The sequence below is a fragment of the Gymnodraco acuticeps genome, unplaced genomic scaffold, assembly GCF_902827175.1.
Source record: "Gymnodraco acuticeps unplaced genomic scaffold, fGymAcu1.1, whole genome shotgun sequence".
Taxonomy (NCBI): domain Eukaryota; kingdom Metazoa; phylum Chordata; class Actinopteri; order Perciformes; family Bathydraconidae; genus Gymnodraco; species Gymnodraco acuticeps.
In genome coordinates this window covers 1,002,557-1,021,473 of record NW_022989819.1, presented here as the reverse complement: position 1 = coordinate 1,021,473, position 18,917 = coordinate 1,002,557, and the positions used below count along the sequence as shown (strand labels likewise).

Below are 18,917 nucleotides of genomic sequence, written 5' to 3'. Positions count from 1 at the left end.
TTAGCAGTACAATGCAAATGAGAAGTCTCCATGAACACAGCAGGTGGAAAAACACGTTGATCAGTCAAACGCAACAATGCCTGAGAATCAGGATATGTCAGCAGCCATTGGTACACATTCAACAGTTCTTTATCATCAAATGCGGGGTTTTGAACCATCGATGGAGATGGCCGTCGGACTTTGAGACCCTCATTTGTGGAAATTAGGTCTAAGCCGAACCGGAGAATCAGATCTCTGCCCAGTAAATTTATTGGGCAGACAGATGATAAAAGAAAACTGTTTTTGACTGATGTGGGAAATGGATGACTGTCATCACCGTTATCTTTACACTGAAGTGGTACAGAAAACTTCTCCTTCACAGTTACCCCAGCCGCTCCTATTGAGTGAATACATCTTCCACTAAATTTGCAATCAGGCAAATCTGCCCTTTTTACCACAGAGTGGGTAGCCCCAGAATCAACCAGAAATGTAACATTTACACCCATGATAGCTAAAGTTAATGTGGGAAATTTCTTAAATGCTGTTTCAGTGTCATATTTAAAAAATGAACCATTTTCAACTACAGACATTTTCTCTAAATCTTCCAATTTTTCAATAGCCTGCATGATGATGTGTGTGTGTGTGTGTGTGTGTGTGTGTGTGTGTGTGTGTGTGTGTGTGTGTGTGTGTGTGTGTGTGTGTGTGTGTGTGTGTGTGTGTGTGTGTGTGTGTGTGTGTGTGTGTGTGTGTGTGTGTGTGTGTGTGTGTGTGTGTGTGTGTGTGTGTGTTGTGTGTGTGTGTGTGTGTGTGTGTGTGTGTGTGTGTGTGTGTGTGTGTGTGTGTGTGTGTGTGTGTGTGACTTCCCTGTTCAGATGCTGCAGGCTGAATTTCCGTCTCGCTCGATTGGGCCCCTTCCTCCCCATCTGGTGTAGGTCAGTCTGATTGTGAATGGCCCCGTCCTTGCTGTCCCCCTCTGCCTCCGCTGCCAGTGTTCTGTGGCCAGTCCCGGATCCAATGTTCAACACTGCCACACTTGAAACATCTTTCGTCGTTTGAAGGTCTTGCTTCTCGTCCTCTGCCTCGGAAAAACCTCCTCTGCCTCTCCCTCGGTATTGTGAGCGGCCAGCATTCTGCGCAGCTTGCGCTGTAGCCAGGGTCGGCTCTAGAACAAATCGAATGGGGGGGCAATCATTTACCAAGGGGGGGCACACACTGCCGTCAACAACCAACACACACACACACACCAACACAACTTCAATTTAAAAAAACATGCTGTAAAGTCTATTGTCTTTCACACACATTGCAGGGGTGTAGTGCTATTGTATAGCGCACCTATGACTTGTGCATACATGTACCGTTGTGGCTGGCACGACCACCAAAACAGAAACATATAAGGACAGAGGGTGGCGTTTTCTCATACTGATATTCTGCACAAACTGTGCTGTTGTATTTGCTGTAAAGTGTCTTTACTGTAGGTTATTTTTTTATTATATGTACAGCACTTTGGCTCTACCAAAAATCGTTGAAAAATGTGCTATATAAATAAAACTTGATTTGATTTGATATGGACATAGGCCACCATATAACAAGTAGGGCTGGGCGATTTTTTCGGTTTTAACGATATATTTGCATTTTTACTTTCCTACGGTTTGTGAAATGGCTGAACCGAAAAATCGCGATTTAAAAACATTTCTAGACTCCGCAGATTTGTTTTGCTTTAAGGGACTCCGTAGTAGCTTACTCTCTCACTTTCCAGAACGCGCACAAAACTCAGCCACATTGCCTGTGACTACCCGATCTGCAGCTCTGTGTACACATATATCACTTAAATTATTCAATACATCATTTGTACTGAAGTATTCAAGAGTAAATAAAGTAAATAAAGTTTAATATAAATGATTTGCTGTGGCCAATTGTTTTCATTGCATTTACAGACCCGTGTAAATCTCTGATACCACCCAATGAATGCATTGACTTGCTTGTAGAACCACGCTACACAAAACAGATAGCAACACCTATACAAACTATTTTTAAAAAAAAGGGGCTACTGTATCGACCTATATAAAGTATATAAATATTTTTTTTTTTTCAAAATACCAAAAAGATCCTGCATTTTAGCCATGCCTCATTTCGCTCCATTTGCTTTTTCCAGCGCTGTTTTTGCAGGGGGCTGATTCTGTGAGCTGCAGCTGACCACGCCCCCCTGCAGGAGAGGGGAGCGTGCTCAGTCTGAGATCAGCTGCTGGGCGGTCTGTAGAGGGGGAGGAAAAGAGATCTCCGTCCTCCGTGTTTTATTCTTATAGAAGTAAGAAGAGAAGTAATGGGGCAGAAACCCTCCTTTTTACGCAGCGGTCCAGACATAGACATCAAACGGCGACACATATTCAGTGTGCAGTTCCTTTGGCATTAGGGCAGGGATATCTAGATACTTTCCAAGGTCTGACATCATGAAGTGTGCTACTTTTAAAGCAAGCAACGATGTTTTCAAATCTGTAATCAAAAAGCTCCTCAAAAACACTATCGAAGCAGTTCCTGCCGTTGCTACGTTAGTTCAAACAGTAACAACGGACTACTTTTCTTAGCGGATGCTTGTCAATTTAAATCAATACATAAAACTATTTTTTAAGTCAATAAAATCATTTTCTAAATCCATAAAAGCATTTCAATTAATATTGGGAGTCATGTCGTTACTTTGTTGAGAATGTGGCCATGTAATAAGCGGGATAATGTGCACATTGCATAATGTGCCTTCATGCCGATCTAGATCCCTCCGCAAAAAAAACGGCTCGTTCGCGGGCGAGAGCCGGCTCCCGTCGTTCACTTAAAAGAGCCTTGGTCTGGTTTGTTTAGAAAAAAACAGAAAAAAATCGAGGTTTAAATCGAAAATGGTCCATTAGTTAGAAAAAAATTGCGATTTTATTTTTAGGCCAAATCGCCCAGCCCTAATAACAAGTGTGCAAATGTATTTAGTATCCTATCCATGTGAACATGTTTTAGGTGGGGGTGGACCTAACCTCCTCTAGGAGGGTCTGGGGGCATGCTGCCCCGGGAAGATTATTTTTAAAATATTGAAGTTAAATGCATCAATCTGGTGCACTTTGAGAGCAACATGAAGAGATCTATGGAAAGCCTACATCTCTCAGCATCCATATGAAACAGAACTGTACACAGATTTACTTTTTCTTTATGGATATTTTACTAATCATTCCCCTTTTAAACTGTATTCTTGTGTTACTGTCCTATAGTATTTCATACCCGTTTTTCATTTATTCTCTCTTTAATAACTATAATGATCATATAAAGGTATTCCTCGAAAATACTTACATAAATGGTGACCAAACCGTTTGAGACCCACTGAGATAACTTACACTAAAGTGAACTATCTAAACACTGAGAGAGTCCTTACCTCACTGAGCTGATGTTATAAGATCCCCTCAGTCTGACAGGAGAGGACTCTCCTCCACCTTGGTGTAGAAACAGCCCTTTATATCCGTTAGCATAGCTAGCTAACCAGATGCTAACAACATTCCACGTTACCGCTCGCGAACTCACAAAATGCGCTCGTGCCACACACAGAGAGCCGAGCTTGAATGAAACACAGAGACCCAGAAGTAGGCTACTTGTACTGTACTGTATATCATATTATTTTCGATGGCTTTACTGTATAATCAGTGTAACAGATGAACAGATCGCCACTGGGCTTTCATCTAAACACACTGCCACGTAATGATAACAAAAAAAAGGTCGGGGGTCATTGGTCAAGCAATACACCAATCAGAGAGCAGCAGTGAGCACACCTCAGGCTGTGTTTTATATTTGTATTCTTTATTTCTGATGTATTTCACACAAAAAACCTTTAGTGGAAACGTTTTCACTTATATGATTAAAAAAAGAAAAAAACGGCAAAGTGGCAAGGCTTGCCAACCCTGCGTTGGGGGGGCACAGTGACTCATTTGGGGGGGCATGGCCCGCGAATGACCCCCCATGACGCCGACCCTGGCTGTAGCTGTGAGTCCGTTGAGGAAGGCATTACTGAGGTGTGTCCCCCAAACACCTGCTTGGTCCCCTAGGGCATCGGGTTTGTTTATCCCGCTGTTGTCCCGGAATACTTGGGCCTGATGGGGGTGGACGAGCTTGGAGTTGACGGGGAGTCGGGGAAAGGGGGAGAATGTTGGCTGCATGGCTGGGGCTTGTAGTGGCGGGGGAGGTGGTTGAGGTGGGCCAGCCGGATTGCCAGGGTTGTACGCCGGGGGAGGGAAAGGATACCCAGAGTCGAGGAGAGGGTCATTCAGGCCTGCAATGGAAGGATACAGAGATGTCTGGGGTTTACATGGTTTTGGAAATAATTTATTTTCCTTCTTTCCTTCACATTCATCTTCAACCTTAATATTGTCTTTAATGCCGAGGCCAACTGCCTCCTTTCACGGCATTCTGCTTCATCCTCCCAGTATTATAAACACTTTCTGTGAGTTTCCAGCTTTTCTAAGTCTTTTACTTTAACTTTACTCTTATTTTTCATTCCATCTTCACACTCTTGTAATTTATCCTTTAGGTCCTTGATTTTTTATTTACTCAAAGAACCTCCCTTTGGAAATCCGAACATTTCCGTCCAGATATTTAATTTAGACAGACTGTTTTCACCATGTTTTGCTCGCATGACATCCACAATTGGACCCCCAGGAGGGTGTACTAGCCCCCTACTCTGCTTTGCGTTCCATAACAAAGTCTTTAAGTGTTACCTAAACACCCCGTGTTACCAAAACACTATTTTTCACCCGTCGGTGATGTGATACTTGTTCCTCAGTACAAATCACCCAAAAACTGATCGTAAACCCTGGTTACGACGGATATACCAAATATCCTACTTTCGAGCAGTCCCTCTCATACATGTCATGGAGTTTAATTAAGTTTAACTTTAAACAATTTAGACATTGTACATCTCACCGAGTATTGAAAGCCTTTTGAGTTCGTTGGATCTCGTGAAGTCAATCGGTTCCACCCCGGCGCTGGTCCTCTCGTCCCGTACGGTTTCTGTCGAGGTAGAGGAGAATCCGAGGATCCTGGAGCTACCACCAGCGTCCGTAGGTGTCCCCAATCGAACTTGCAGAGATCCTGCCGACAACGCCAAGTTGTTACGAAAATCTTAGACCTAGTTAATACTGTGGAGATACACAGGTCAGAATGATCAACAATAAATGGTGAAACAAACAGAGTTGTCTTTCTGGTTATTTATTTGAATATTCAAAGACACAGGTCTCACAGAGTATAGGATAGTCTGCAGGAGTGTGTGCAATAGTCACAAAATAGCAAAGCTTATATACAAGAAAGGGCGGGCAGACAGAGTTTCCTCAGAAATCTGCTTTCACACGGTCTCATATTGTTATGGGAGTTCAAACTTTGTGTGAAGAGGAGTAGTTTCAACATAGTCTGCCAAATCAGCTCTGTGGCCTTGAAGCGCTTGGGAATAAAAACCCTCATTAGAGTATGCAGAGAAAACAGCACATATCAGGAAATGGTATAGTTGTTAGACAATGCTTTTAGAAGCATTTGGTTTTACCATATTTATAGGTAACATAAGAAATTGCCATTACATGCCTTATGTGCCTGTCTAACTGTGTAAGTGCCTGTATACTGATCTGCATTGCTGTAAATAAACTGCGTTATTCAATCACTCACAACATGATTCATTACATTCAAGCATGGAACATTTTGTACAACATTGATTGATTAAAAACATGGATTGTCTTGTTTTCGATGAAGACAAACCCTTCCTTAACCATTCTTTTTGTAACATTTGTGGATTTTGAGCATACAGTTAACATTGTGACACTATGAAATATGGTGGACTTGACACACCCATCACAGGTCTTAGTTGTGATTATTGCACAGAGTTATTTCCTAACTCTTTTCCTCATTACAAGACTCTCACTGGCTTCATTTGGTGAAAGTTATCAGTATTTCACAAGATCAAAATCCACTAAATATTCAATATTGCTTTAACCGTTGTGTTGTGTTCGAAAGCTGTTTTCGTTCATGGCGTTCGCGGGTCAATTTTGACCCATAGTTTATTTCAGTCCAAAACACAACAAATAAATGACTATCATCCAATATTGTTTTAACTACATCATAACTAACTTATTATGCATTCATAACCATACAATCCTGTTGTAATTTTATTCTATGGCCCCAAAACACATTACACCACATATTGCACACGTACATGTGTGTGTTCAGGTTCAAGTGTTAGTGTACATATTCTTTGAGAAAGGTCGAGTTTACGTGGGGGGGAGGGGGGCCAGAGGGATGGGAGACCAGGTGTATGTTGCGAAAAAATATTGTTACTGTTGATGAAGGGGGTGGGGGAGGGGTGTCTAAAGTCAAAGATGAACCTTGATTGGGCCAAATTTGACCTCGAGTGACCCACAACAATTCTGCTGGGTCTTCCAGACCCGAACACCAAATTAGACACTTTTTTTTTAGAGACCTTCAGACTTGGCTAAAATTGTCAAAATCAGTTTTGTAGTGTTTATATAGCTGTTGTGGAGGATATCATGAAGCCTTGTCCCGATACAAAAAACTAGAGCGTATTATTATATCATTTAACTTGAAACGGGTCACGGGAGACCCGAACACAACATAAGGGTTAACAGACCTTTGTGCATGCTGTGTTTTATCATGTGCATGTGGAATTGTTCTGTTCCTCCTTCATCAGATACGTTTTACTTCAGAACATAGGGCTTAACCACACATTGATTACAAATTGCAAAAGTCAGTTTTGGTGTCTTATAGAGTCAAACATGCTTCAGAATCTTCATCAGATACATCTGCACATCAATCACTCCTGTTATTATACAACAAGTAGCCTACGTATATTAGATATTAGCCCTTAAGCATGGAACAACTACAGTTATTCTGAAGTGCAGACAGTTTAATGTCCTAAAAACTGTTTGTTTCTGATTGTGGCTCCCTCTGCTGTTCGTTATACAGCAATAGCTACCATGTGTGTCCCTCTTCACAGCTCTTTGACTATGGCAGGAAACCCTCTGAGTTTCTGGTTGGATGTGAAATAGGTCTAATTTAAGAAGAGGTTGAACGCAAGAGAGGTTCAACTTTGCAAAGTATACCAAAAAGGAGATAAAATGAGCAGAAACGATATACTATAGTGACCTTTTCTGTTGTTTTTAGTTTAGACATGTGGTGTGGAGTATAGAATGTAATCTACACTGTACCACCAAACAGGGTTTTAAAAATCAGCCATGTTTTAAAATGTATTCAGCTAAAAAGATTTCATGACATTTTCAAACCGGTATAGATTATTTGGGTGTGTATGGGATGGAATGTGCCGATTGAACATCTTCTGAAACTGGGATTATTAAAAGCTGATATAAATCTTCAGAAAAAAAGTGTTTAACCTGAGGGAGGGAGTCCCAATGATTTAATTCTTCATAAATAATCTCAGGAAATAATACTATAACTATTTCTTCCATTCGCACACATGTCTCATTGTGAACCTACTTCAACCAACTGATGTATTGAACTCAGTGAGAACTGAAACCGTAAATGTTAAGGGAAGCAAAAAGTACAGACTTGCTGCTCACATTATTGACCCCAACATAGATCTGCAAATTCAGCAGCATTGTTTTCAGTTTTGAAAATGGGAATAAGGACGTTTAGTACAAAAATAACTGTCACCTATCCTCCCCCTAATTGTTCTGCTTCAGGGTGCTTTGATCACCATGGTTTATTTTCTTAGTTATACTTGCACTTAGTAATCATCCCACCACAATAGTTGGAGTACTACAACAAATACCCAACTTTAAGGCCATACTGATTTGGAATATTTTTTTGAAAAACCACGAGAAATCTTAAAATCCATCGGGAAAACAACAAACATTATATTAGTGATTTAGAGATTATATGAATGAATAAAATGGCCCATTTAATTCCCCTAAAAGTTTCACATCCGATTGATCCCGCCCCTTCACTCGTACGTCATAACGCACAACGCGCTGATTGGCTGTTTGCTTCGTGGCCTGGCAACCAGAAGAAGCTTTACTAAACAGACCCTACTACCAGTAGCATCTGAGCTAGCTAAAACTCCTAGCTTTCTACGTTTTCCAGGGAGATTGAAGCGTCCAAATACCACCATGTCTTCAAGAACTCTGCCTCTGCTATTCATCAATCTCGGCGGGGAAATGCTGTACATCCTGGACCAGCGGCTTCGCGCTCAGAATATCCCTGCTGACAAAGCTAAGAAAGGTAGCTAGCTTAGCAAGCAAACAACACTAATGTCACCCTGCAGTAAAACCTTAGTGTTACCATGGCGATAACGGTACATTCATGTCAGTCTGTTTACCGTTACTGAATTCAGAATACGTTTGGACAATTATTACAAAGCCACGATAAAGCAAATGTAAGAGTTAACATTAGTGAGTCAACTAAGTCAAAATGCAAAGGCTTTAAGTCCCAGGCTCCTCCAACAATGCAACACAATATAAGACATAAAACAATAACAAAGACAATGAAAATAGTGCAAAGTAGTAGAAATACAATTCTGCAAGATGAACCAATGTGTCAGTAATGCAGCAGAAGTTAACTATATGTCAAATAAAATACAATAAGCTAAATGTTGCAAGTTACCAAGTAGATGCAGGAGTCTATATTCATGTCAAATTGAATAGCTGGTAAACTATTTTGAAGATTTTGATAAAATCATAAATCACATAGAAAACAGTGACTGTTGCATGGGGCACTGTAATTAGGAATTCAGAACAAATAGTTGTAATACTTCATTTTCAACTCATGTGCAACTTCACTATCTGCTCTGCTATATATCATTTAAGGATGCATTCCAAAGTAGTAAACAACAGCCTTTAGTCTCTTGTCATTCAACAATCTGGTTTTCCAAACATTCTTTCATTTATCTCTATCTTTTTTTAAATCATAAACTTCCCAGGCTGGACAGAGGATGACAGAAGGAAAGGTATAATACAGAGCTTTGGCATAATCTCGCATCGATGCATTAGTAGCTCTTTACTTTGCTTGGGCCTAGACTGAAGCAGCACGCTGAATAAACAATCAGACTTGGAAAACAGACAACAGATGAAACCTCATGCACTGCAGTTGTCTTTGCACCCAGGTACATCCTGTAAGGTCACTCAAATGCTCACTTCCTGGTAGGGTTGCAAAGGGGCGGAAAGTTTCCGGTACATTTCCAGAAAGTTTCCATGGGAAGTTAAGCTGGGGAATTTTGGAAATATTCTATGCAAAATTAAACAAAAAACATGACATTTCAACAGATTTTTATTTTATTTATGTTTTTATAAGTAGAAGAGAACAAGTTTTAATTATTTAATTGAACAATTATTAGTTTAATTGAAGAACGAAAACAGGAATGTTTTAAAAACCAAAAATGCATCCCCCATCCAAAAATCCCCACAAAGTCCCATTCAAAATGTTAAATGAAAAGAGCTCTTCCTGGGCCTCATCAACATCCAACTCTGAGTCTTCCTCTTCAGTGTCACTGTCCAGCCTTGTTGAGGATGGCTCTGTGTCCGGCTCAAAGAGCCTTAGGTTTGCCCGAATGCCAACCAGTTTTTCCACTCTCACAATTTTGAGCCTGTTGCGAACCTTTGTGTCGTCTCAATAGCCATGCAGTAAGCAGTGTGCTATGTGCATGGATATTCAAGTGTACTTGAATGGCATCCGTTTGTTATAGCCAAGATTATGCTAAAATATACTTTCCCCAACTATATCTAAGTTCCCTACGAAGAGCCAACCTTCAATTTAGAAAATTCCCAGTTTATCCCCTGTCGTGGCTTCCTTCCTTGTCTTTCCATCAAGCCACTAGATGCCTTAAACAGACAGTTCTAACTAGTTTCTTTCCTTTAAATTACTCACAGTTTGAAGTGTTGCTTGGCCTCCGATGGTTTAGAAGATGTTGCGATGTGTTTGCTCAAAATAAAATAACAAACTTTTGCACATGCAACAAAGAAAATAGGCCTTTACAATATTCAAAAGAAATAGGCAAAACTCAAATAAAATAACAAACAACTTAGGTATTCTTTCTTTCTTGATAATGCTTATAACTTCATAACTTAAAGGGTACTTGTACGGTTTATATGTACGGTACGAGTACGGTTAAAAACTGTTCCTCGACGGCGTCTCAACAGGTTGCCCATCACTGTGGCTTTAGCACAGGCGCCGTGGGAATTGTAGTCCTTTATAGTGCATTGACTACAGACGTCACAATTAGGTGGCCTTTCTTATCAAATCAAAATACTGGCTCTAACATCCCCGTTAATTCCCATGGAAAGTTTCCATCTTTGAAAATTCCCGGAATTTTGCAACCCTACTTCCTGGTCATAACTGTAATTGTTTAATTCACATTATGAGGAAGGGAATTATTTATAATTACTGCACATTTTTGATTATCAATACAAAAAAACAAACAAGTGCATTGTTTATTCTGCATATATAAAGAAGCTCATATTGTAATGACTGTCTCTAATCTGAGAGCAGTGTTTTATTTTTAACAGCTTTTGTTTTGTAGTTGAACCTTAGCTTCCTTACTTCCTGGGTAAGTAGCACTACAGAAAATACTTCATAGCCCAACTTTGGTAATGAATTACGTGTATTTACTTCTCCCTTGAGCCAAAACAGTTTGTCATCACTCCTGCTCATTGCAACAGGGATTGCTGGACATGACAAATCACATTTTTCTGAAGTGTGAACACAGAAGAAATCTAGCTTGCAAACGCCCCTCTTCCAACTAGGAAATATGCAGTTGGCTTTTCCCGCTTCTGCTTTATTAGGGCTGCTGTTAGGCTTTGGAAAAAGGGTTTTATGCTAACATATAGTAGAACATGCTGCCAAATTCTGAGCTAACAGTGTGATAAGTACTTGTGTCTAACCTCTCTTAACAATGTGCGGACTTGTCTGTTCTACTGTTGTCTAGTTATGAATGACATCATCAGCACCATGTTCAACAAAAAGTTCCTAGACGAGCTTTTTAAGCCCCAGGAGCTCTACTCCAAAAAGGCCCTGCGGACTGTGTTCGACCGGCTCGCCCACGCCTCAATAATGAGACTCAATCAAGCTAGCATGGACAAGGTAAGTCATCCTGTACATGTGCATACTGTGTCTTGCAGACGTGCAATTGTTGTGTTCCCCCTTTTTCTCATTTGAATGCTTTCTTAAGTACACAAGGCTTAACCAAACATGAATCATAATCTCTCATCATCTGCACAGTGATGTCAGTCTGTTCTGCAGCCTTCTTAGTATACACACTAGATTAGTAATTAAGATGAACATAATTCACATCTTTATAAGATAAATATACACATCAATCAATGCTTTGTGATTATACAAGTGTGTACACATTGTGTTGCCCTTGAGCAAAGCACAACAACATTAATCCTGAGGTGCAGACAGATTCATATTGTAAGCACTGTTTGGTTCTGTACGTGGCTCCCCCTTCTCAGCTCTATGACTTGATGACCATGGCTTTCAAGTACCAGGTGCTCCTCTGTCCCCGACCTAAGGACATCCTCCTCGTCTCCTTCAACCACATGGATGCAATCAAAGAGTTTGTGAAAGACATTCCCTGCATTCTCACCCAGGTTGATGAGACGTACCAACAACTCATACAGGTTTGTGTGGCTGTGGTTGGATATTAACTAGATGTAATTGAATAGGAGGTTGGACACAAAAGGCCTTCAAACTGAGCTATAAAACACAAATAACTTCAGTTGTAAAATAGTGATGTTTTTTGTTGTTTGTAGTTAAGACATGCAGTCAGGTGGAGAGTACAGAACTCCCCTTACACTTTAGTAACACGAAACAAAAAGCGATAACTTGCAATGTATCAACGCACAGGGTTTCAAAACCGCCATGACAATTTGTGTGACCAAGAAAATGAAACACACATCACATGATGGGAATGTCCATATATCAGACCAATCCTATAAAGCAAAAAAAAACACAACATCATCAAATTCAAGTAAATAAAAGCATTTTAATTGAAGCCGACTTTTTGATCTACTCTCCTGATTCAATATGGTCACTGATGCAGGTAGTGCAATATACTGTCATCATTTCAAATACACAGCAATATGATGCACATGCTATGTCAATGATTTTGTTGTGTATTTTCTAGATCTATACAAACTTGTCCAGTGGGGAATTCCAGCTGATCAGACAAACTCTCCTTATCTTCTTCCAAGACATGCATATAAGAGTAAGTCTGTTACGTTGGCACATTTGAAATCATCAGATGAGATTATATGGGATTATCTTGTATTGTCTTTTGTTTTTATCTTCCTCACGAGCCTGTTTCTTTGTTTCCTCCCATGCCAGGTGTCTATTTTCCTGAAGGATAAAGTGCAGAACTCCAACGGTCGCTTTGTGCTTCCCACCAGTGGTCCTGTGCCTTATGGAACACAAGTCCCTGGCTTGATAAGGTACATCTGTACACATCTGTTTTCACGCAGACCCAGACCATCTTCACTCTATGGATTGGTAGAGATGAAACAGGTGGCTTCTTGCTTGGATCCCAACATGTAACTCTGCTCCTTGGAATGATCTTAAATGCCTTGTGGTCTCTCATGCTTTCTGATCTTACCAACACGCTGTAATCTTAATTGAACCTATCTGCAGCTAATAGCATTACAGAGGTTTGGTTTAAAAGGCATTTACTTTCTAATTTTAGAAGTGAGGTATGTTTACCTTGGATCAAATCACTTGAACTATTTCATGTAAAGCAAGGCAAGTTTATTTATATAGCACCTTTCAGCACGCGACAATTCAAAGCGCTTTACAAAATCAATTAAAAGACATTTTAAGAATAAACACAGTAAAAACACATTATATAATGACATTTTACAAAAGTAATCAAATAAACACAACAGGTATACAATACATGTATAAAAGGCATACTGCAGTACGAATATGATCAGCTCAATTAAAAGCAGCGGCAAAAAGATATGTTTTCAGTCTCGGTTTGAAAATAGTAAGAGTTTCTGCGGACGTGCACGATTCGGATTCGGGCAGTTTGTTCCAGATTGTCGGGGCATAATAGCTAAACGCTGCTTTTCCATGTTTTGTTCTTACTCTCGGAACCGATAGCAGACCCGTCCCAGAAGACCTGAGGCACCTTGATGGTTCATAATTATGTAGAAGAATATACTTTGGTCCTAAACCATTTTGTGATTTAAAAAAACAGCAATAGTACCTTCAAATCAATTATTTAGCCGACTGGAAGCCAGTGTAAAAATGTCAGAACCGGACTGATGTGATCCACTCTTTTAGTGTTAGTGAGGACTCGAGCAGCAGCGTTCTGAATCAGCTGCAGCTTTCTAATGGATTTTTTGTCAGCCCTGTGAATACACTATTGCAGTAGTCGAGTCTACTGCAGATAAAAGCATGGACAAGCTTTTCTAAATCCATTAGTTTTTTAATCCTAGATATGTTCTTCAGGTGGTAGTATGCAGACTTAATAACTGTTGTAATGTGACTGTTGAAACTCAGGTCCGAGTCCATCACTACACCTACATTTCTAGCTTTACTAGTTGTTTTGTAGTCTGCCGGCTGAAGCTCTGCGATTACTTTTAATCGGTCCTTCTTTGCTCCAAAATGTATTCTTATTTTCATTTGTTATGTTAAGATAACAACAATCCATAATGTTAAGATGAATTATACATTCTAGATGGGATGGTTTACTATAAGCTCCCGGGGGTTTCTTACCTCTTCTGCACAATCTATGCGTTTTATGTCAAATACTTAATTTGTGCTTATAAATTAAATTAAACATGGAAAAAATGTATACATTGAGGAAACCGGCTCACATGTAGAACATCCGAGATTCAACAGTGTTCAATTATTCAAAGCAAAAGCGGTCTGGAGGACTTCCTTAGTGTTCACAGAAAATGTTACAGAAATGTCTGTGCGTAGAGATTGAATGAAATGCCTGCTGGTTCGTGACGTGTTGTGTTTTTGTATCTGTTTATTCCAGGATGTTTAGCTGTACCGGTAAAGAGGTGTCCAGGCTGCAGTTCAGTAATGGAGGAAACTATAATGCTGCTATCCGGGAGGGATCATTCGAGATATTTGGAGACAGGGTCACCAAACTAGGAACAAACATGTAAGAAGCTGCAAAGTATAACAAATGTACAGGAACACAGCTGCATGGCACTTGATTTATTCAATGGCAGTAGATTGATGATTATTTCTCTGGCCCAGGTATTGAGATAAGAAGTCTAAGAAATCTAAATGTCTAACTAATAGTTTTGTCATTTCATTACATCACGGTGTGAAAAACCTAAATAAATGTTGAGTTAAAGGTGGGGTAGGTAATTCACTTCAGAAACACTTTTTGTTATATTCCATGGAATGCTCTTAACATCCCGATGGCAATGAATACATTAAGTGCTTTGACAATAAATACATTAAAAAAAATGTCATCTGTGGAAGCCGTAGCGCTGTAAAAAGTACGACCAATCATCTGAGCCGGCTAAAATAACTGGATGGCCTACCTGCCTGTCAGCCTTCCATCACGTGCACAAACTGATCTGGTGCCCTCATTGGTCATGTGCGCGTTCGTGTGTGTTGGAGGAGGGGCTCTGTAAGGAAGTCTGAAGGAAGGGGCAGATTTTTTTCGGTTGTGTACTTTCAAATTCTAGCGCACTCGAGCTGGTTTCTCCATTCTTACCTACCCTACCTTTTAAGAGTATAAAGCAGTGTTTCTCAAACTTTTTCATACCAAGGACCACTTAACCAATAAAAAAACACTTGCGGACCACCTAACTCCACAAATATCAAAAAACACATCGTTTTTTACAAATCGCCTGAAAATGGTACAAACAAGTGGCAACATGTATGATGAAGGTGTTTATCTGGGCTATATCATGCAATCGAAAGTGAAACTTAAGCTCCCTCCATTGCGGAGATATTCCCGCGAGAGTGCGGAAAACTTAAATAAATGTAAAATGTGAAATGTTACCAATATACTCACGGACCACTAGGGGGCGCTCACGGACCACCAGTGGTCCGCGGACCACACTTTGAGAAGCACTGAAGCCATGTTGTGCTAAATGTTAATTCTCACTTTTTCATCATTTAGGTACAGTGTAAGTCGCCCAGTGGAAACACTCATATCAGGAACGTCTACAAATTCTGCTCAGCACGCAAAGGTGAACAGCTTCACTTTAAACATTCCTTATTTTATTAATGCTCACAATGTTCACTGATTTCATGCACAAGATGTACATTTTAGGACAGGTTCTGACGTTGTCTCCTCACATGTCCTCAGCACATCAAAGGTGACTCTGCCTTATGGTGCATAATCATCAGTAGCAGGGTCTTGTAGACAGCAGTTTCCCCATGAATACACTGAAGTGAACAAGCCATTGTGTGTACAGGTCAACATGGCTCCCAACCCTCTGGCCAAAGAGGAGCTGAATCTGTTGGCCAGGTTAATGGGAGGGTTAGAAGTTCAGAAACCAGGAAATGCAGACAACGGCTTCAGAGTCAACCTCTTCGCCACAGATGAGGAAGAAGAGTGAGTCCCCTTATTTGTGTATGTACCTTCAATGTGTTGACCTAAACTTTTATAATAACTCGAAACTAACGTTGTGACTCTTTTTTATTCATTCACAGAGAGGCATTTATATCAAGACCAGATGAGCTTTTATATGGAGTCATAAAGATCCAAGCAACACAGGTAAAGCATCTTTCCTCACTAAGTGTTTCTTTAAGGATGAAATCATTGGATGTCCAGGATTTGTGTAGTGAACATTTAAGCTGGAATGCACATTTAGTGACAGCAACTAGTGATCTCAGACTAAGTGTATTGATTACAAGATTACTCTAATTGGAGAGGACTGTGGTCGACAGACGGAGACGTCGTGAGTGACGTCAGGTTTGTTTACGTCCGGCTAGGAAAGGAGCTTGGTTGGATACTGCTCTCCTCACATCTGAGACTGGTCTTCAAGGTGTTCAAAAAGTGCAATTTAGTTGTTGGCAACATTTAAGTAACGATGTTTAAAGACATAGTAATAACATATGGGACCTGTCTAAGAAAAACATTGACTCAAGGGTTTTTATCTCAGATCTAATATGTTTGTCTGCGACAAGCAAATTGTGGCCAAAATGTAATAATAATAAATTATATTTCTATGGCGCTTTTCTTGAACCCAAAGACGCTTTACATTTGGGAGGGAGGGTAGACAAACAAAACAAGAAACAAAACAAAACAGAAAAGCAGTCAGGAGGAAGTTGGAAACATTTAGTCTGCATTGATTCAATGTGTCGGCCTCAGCACTAGTAGGCTGGTTTGCACCGTTGGTAAGAAGGTCACATTAGTAGAATCTGCTCCAAAAGTTGCTTATCTCAATGATAGGCTTTGGGTTATTCCGTCAACGATCAGAGATGTGAGGCTTGGCCAGTCTAACAGGATTTATTTGAATGAGGTTTAAGTCCTTATGATGACCACTCAAGCCCTCTGATTGGTGGATTACATTGTCTTTCAGGACCAGCAGGCCACTGCAGAGCTGGCCAAGATCATGGGGGAGTTTTCGGAGTCAGGAGATCAATCTCCCATCGTCAGCAGCAAAGGAGACGACCTTCTGGCCATGATGGACGGGCTGTGACATGGTCATCCTGACAGCAATGCTCAAGGGGTGAGGCTTAATGCATCGTCAACAGTCTTTACTGTGGACAAGCCTTCTGTCTGTACCTGCATACTGTTTACACCTCACATGCAGAGAGAAGACCTCCTTTTTGGGGTGTTTCTAAAATGCAGATGTCATCAGGTGTTCCCATTGGTCATCAAATGATCAGCGCATTTGCATAGTAAACAACAAGGAATGTGGTGAGCCAAGCTTTAAGCTGTAAAGCACTGTATTAGTATGGTTGTTGTTAACTGAAAACATTTCTGTGCATCAAGATTTACAGTGGGCTAATATCAGCGTGTTAACATGTGTACGTGGTTATAGCAAAACATGTGTCTAATGTCATGATGCGTTTTAGAAATCAGAGTCAGACTGCGCTGTTCAAAACACACATTCCTTTCATTTCAAGCAATATCATTTATTTTGAATGTTATCTCAGTTTTAGTTGATTTGGGAGTTCTAATGGGAAAACTAGGATATCAGGTATTATGTGATGATCGTGGGGTTATCAGAGGAAACCCAAGTGCTCTTTCTAGTGTGATTCAATTCCCTCAAATCTTTGTTTTCATAAGATATATTTTCATGAATCGCACTGTACTACCTTAAAACAGTCTGAGAGGAGCAACTTAACATTTTACTACCCTGTCTCTCTAGTTGAGCCTGGAAATGTGCTCATTGATGAGTACATCATTATCATATAGAGTAATACAATATATGTAATTATCTAATATGTAAATATGTTTGTTGCATACTTTATTTATTTGAATGTATAATTTTCAGAAAAATAGGAAAATGCATATTACTACAGTTGATATATTGTTGTATGTGCGATATATGTTTTTTAATAAAAAGGTGACGAAAATGAACAAGTGTTTGGCATCATTGTATGAACTATGTCAGCGGATTTGGCACTGATGCAATAGAGTGTTAGAAATGGCATGAAACTTGTAATAGCTTGTTGTAGTACAAATAAGTAACAGTAGGAGGAGCTGTCTGATATCTAAACATAATGCACGGTCTGCGAGTCAAACTCACTAACACAGTTAATACAGAGAATGTTAGTATCAGTCATCATGCTGTTCTTTAGGAATAAATGCACCAAAAAGTCTTTTTTAAATGAACTTACGTTAGGAGTTTACGATTCACTGAAACTACACATATGTAAATAAAGGCCAATATAATCAATTGCACCTTAAACCACCAAACCAGAACAATAAAAGCAAAATTGTTGATGGTAATAAATGAATTGAACTATTTTAGCTCCAGTACGGGCATACATGAGAATTGCTATAGCAACAGATTTGTGTGCAGTCTGCCTGCAGATTGGTGTCAGAGTCTGCTGCACTCCCAGCCACACACAAACATGCAGGCAAAACATGCTGAGACATTACCCTCAATTGATCCGGGACAGGAGGAGGATTCTGGTGAGGGCTTCCTAAGAGTCTTGGCAAAGGAGAGATGAGAAACACTACGTGCCCTGAGGACACAGCCTGCAAAACAAACAGAAACCAGAGCTCATGCCTGTCATCCTAAACTCTCTAGAAAACGGTTTTACCCTAAACGTTTGCAAGACTGCTTTCGTTATCATTTTAGGGGCATATTGAAAAACAACATCAATGTGATTTCTGGGATTATATTTAACAGATGATTTTTGCAGAGAGATTTTAAATGACAGAGTTTAAAAAGTGCTGCAACAGTGGAGACATTCCCATTAGGCATGAGTAAAGGATTTTATTCAACAAAAAAGTATTTAATCTTAATTTCCCATATGCCAAAAGAGCCACTAAAACATGTTTCTCTCTCAGACCTTGCATTTTGAGTCATGATTCAGTTTCCTCTTTAAAGACTGTGGGCAGGACACTGTAAAGCCACAGGCTGACAAGTGTTTCATGTGGCCGGAGGAATAGGCTCTGCTGAGTCAATGCAGGAAGATGAGTGCAACTCAGAAAGGCTTCTGCCATTTAGCTTGCCCTCTCTGTCTGTCTCACCTGCCCACCGGTTTGAAACTGGTAGCTGTGGGTGGAATTGAAGATGAATCGGAGAATCTAAATTGGGAACATGTGGGCTTCTATAAATGTCACTCATTCTCATATGCTTGCTGAGTAAACGAACAAGACATTTACTTCTTTTTTTTTTGTCAGCTGAATTGGCAGTTGTGTGTTAGCAATGTGATCCTGCGAAATTGCAATTATTTCAATTATTTCAAAAAGGTCTAACATATTTAAAACCTAATGCTTTTATCCTATGAAGTACTGATGAAGACTCACAGTT

General features: G+C 40.0%; 1 protein-coding gene across 1 annotated transcript; it reads left to right on the top strand.

Moving 5' to 3' along the window:
- Positions 1-8,022: 8,022 nt before the first annotated feature.
- Positions 8,023-17,497, top strand: oscp1b (organic solute carrier partner 1b). The gene is made up of 10 exons (XM_034232652.1): positions 8,023-8,238; positions 10,937-11,091; positions 11,463-11,630; positions 12,137-12,217; positions 12,337-12,440; positions 13,991-14,119; positions 15,098-15,167; positions 15,396-15,535; positions 15,634-15,697; positions 16,506-17,497. Exons 1-10 carry the CDS (start codon positions 8,127-8,129, stop codon positions 16,623-16,625), a joined length of 1,143 nt encoding a protein of 380 aa, XP_034088543.1. The 5' UTR covers positions 8,023-8,126; the 3' UTR covers positions 16,626-17,497.
- Positions 17,498-18,917: the final 1,420 nt, after the last annotated feature.

Coding starts and splice junctions, on each gene's coding strand:
- oscp1b (XM_034232652.1), top strand. CDS start 8,127: ATGTCTTCAAGAACTCTGCCTCTGCTATTCATCAATCTCGGCGGGGAA. Junction 12,218..12,336: donor TCCAAGACATGCATATAAGA/GTAAGTCTGTTA, acceptor CTCCCATGCCAG/GTGTCTATTTTCCTGAAGGA. Junction 12,441..13,990: donor CAAGTCCCTGGCTTGATAAG/GTACATCTGTAC, acceptor TGTTTATTCCAG/GATGTTTAGCTGTACCGGTA.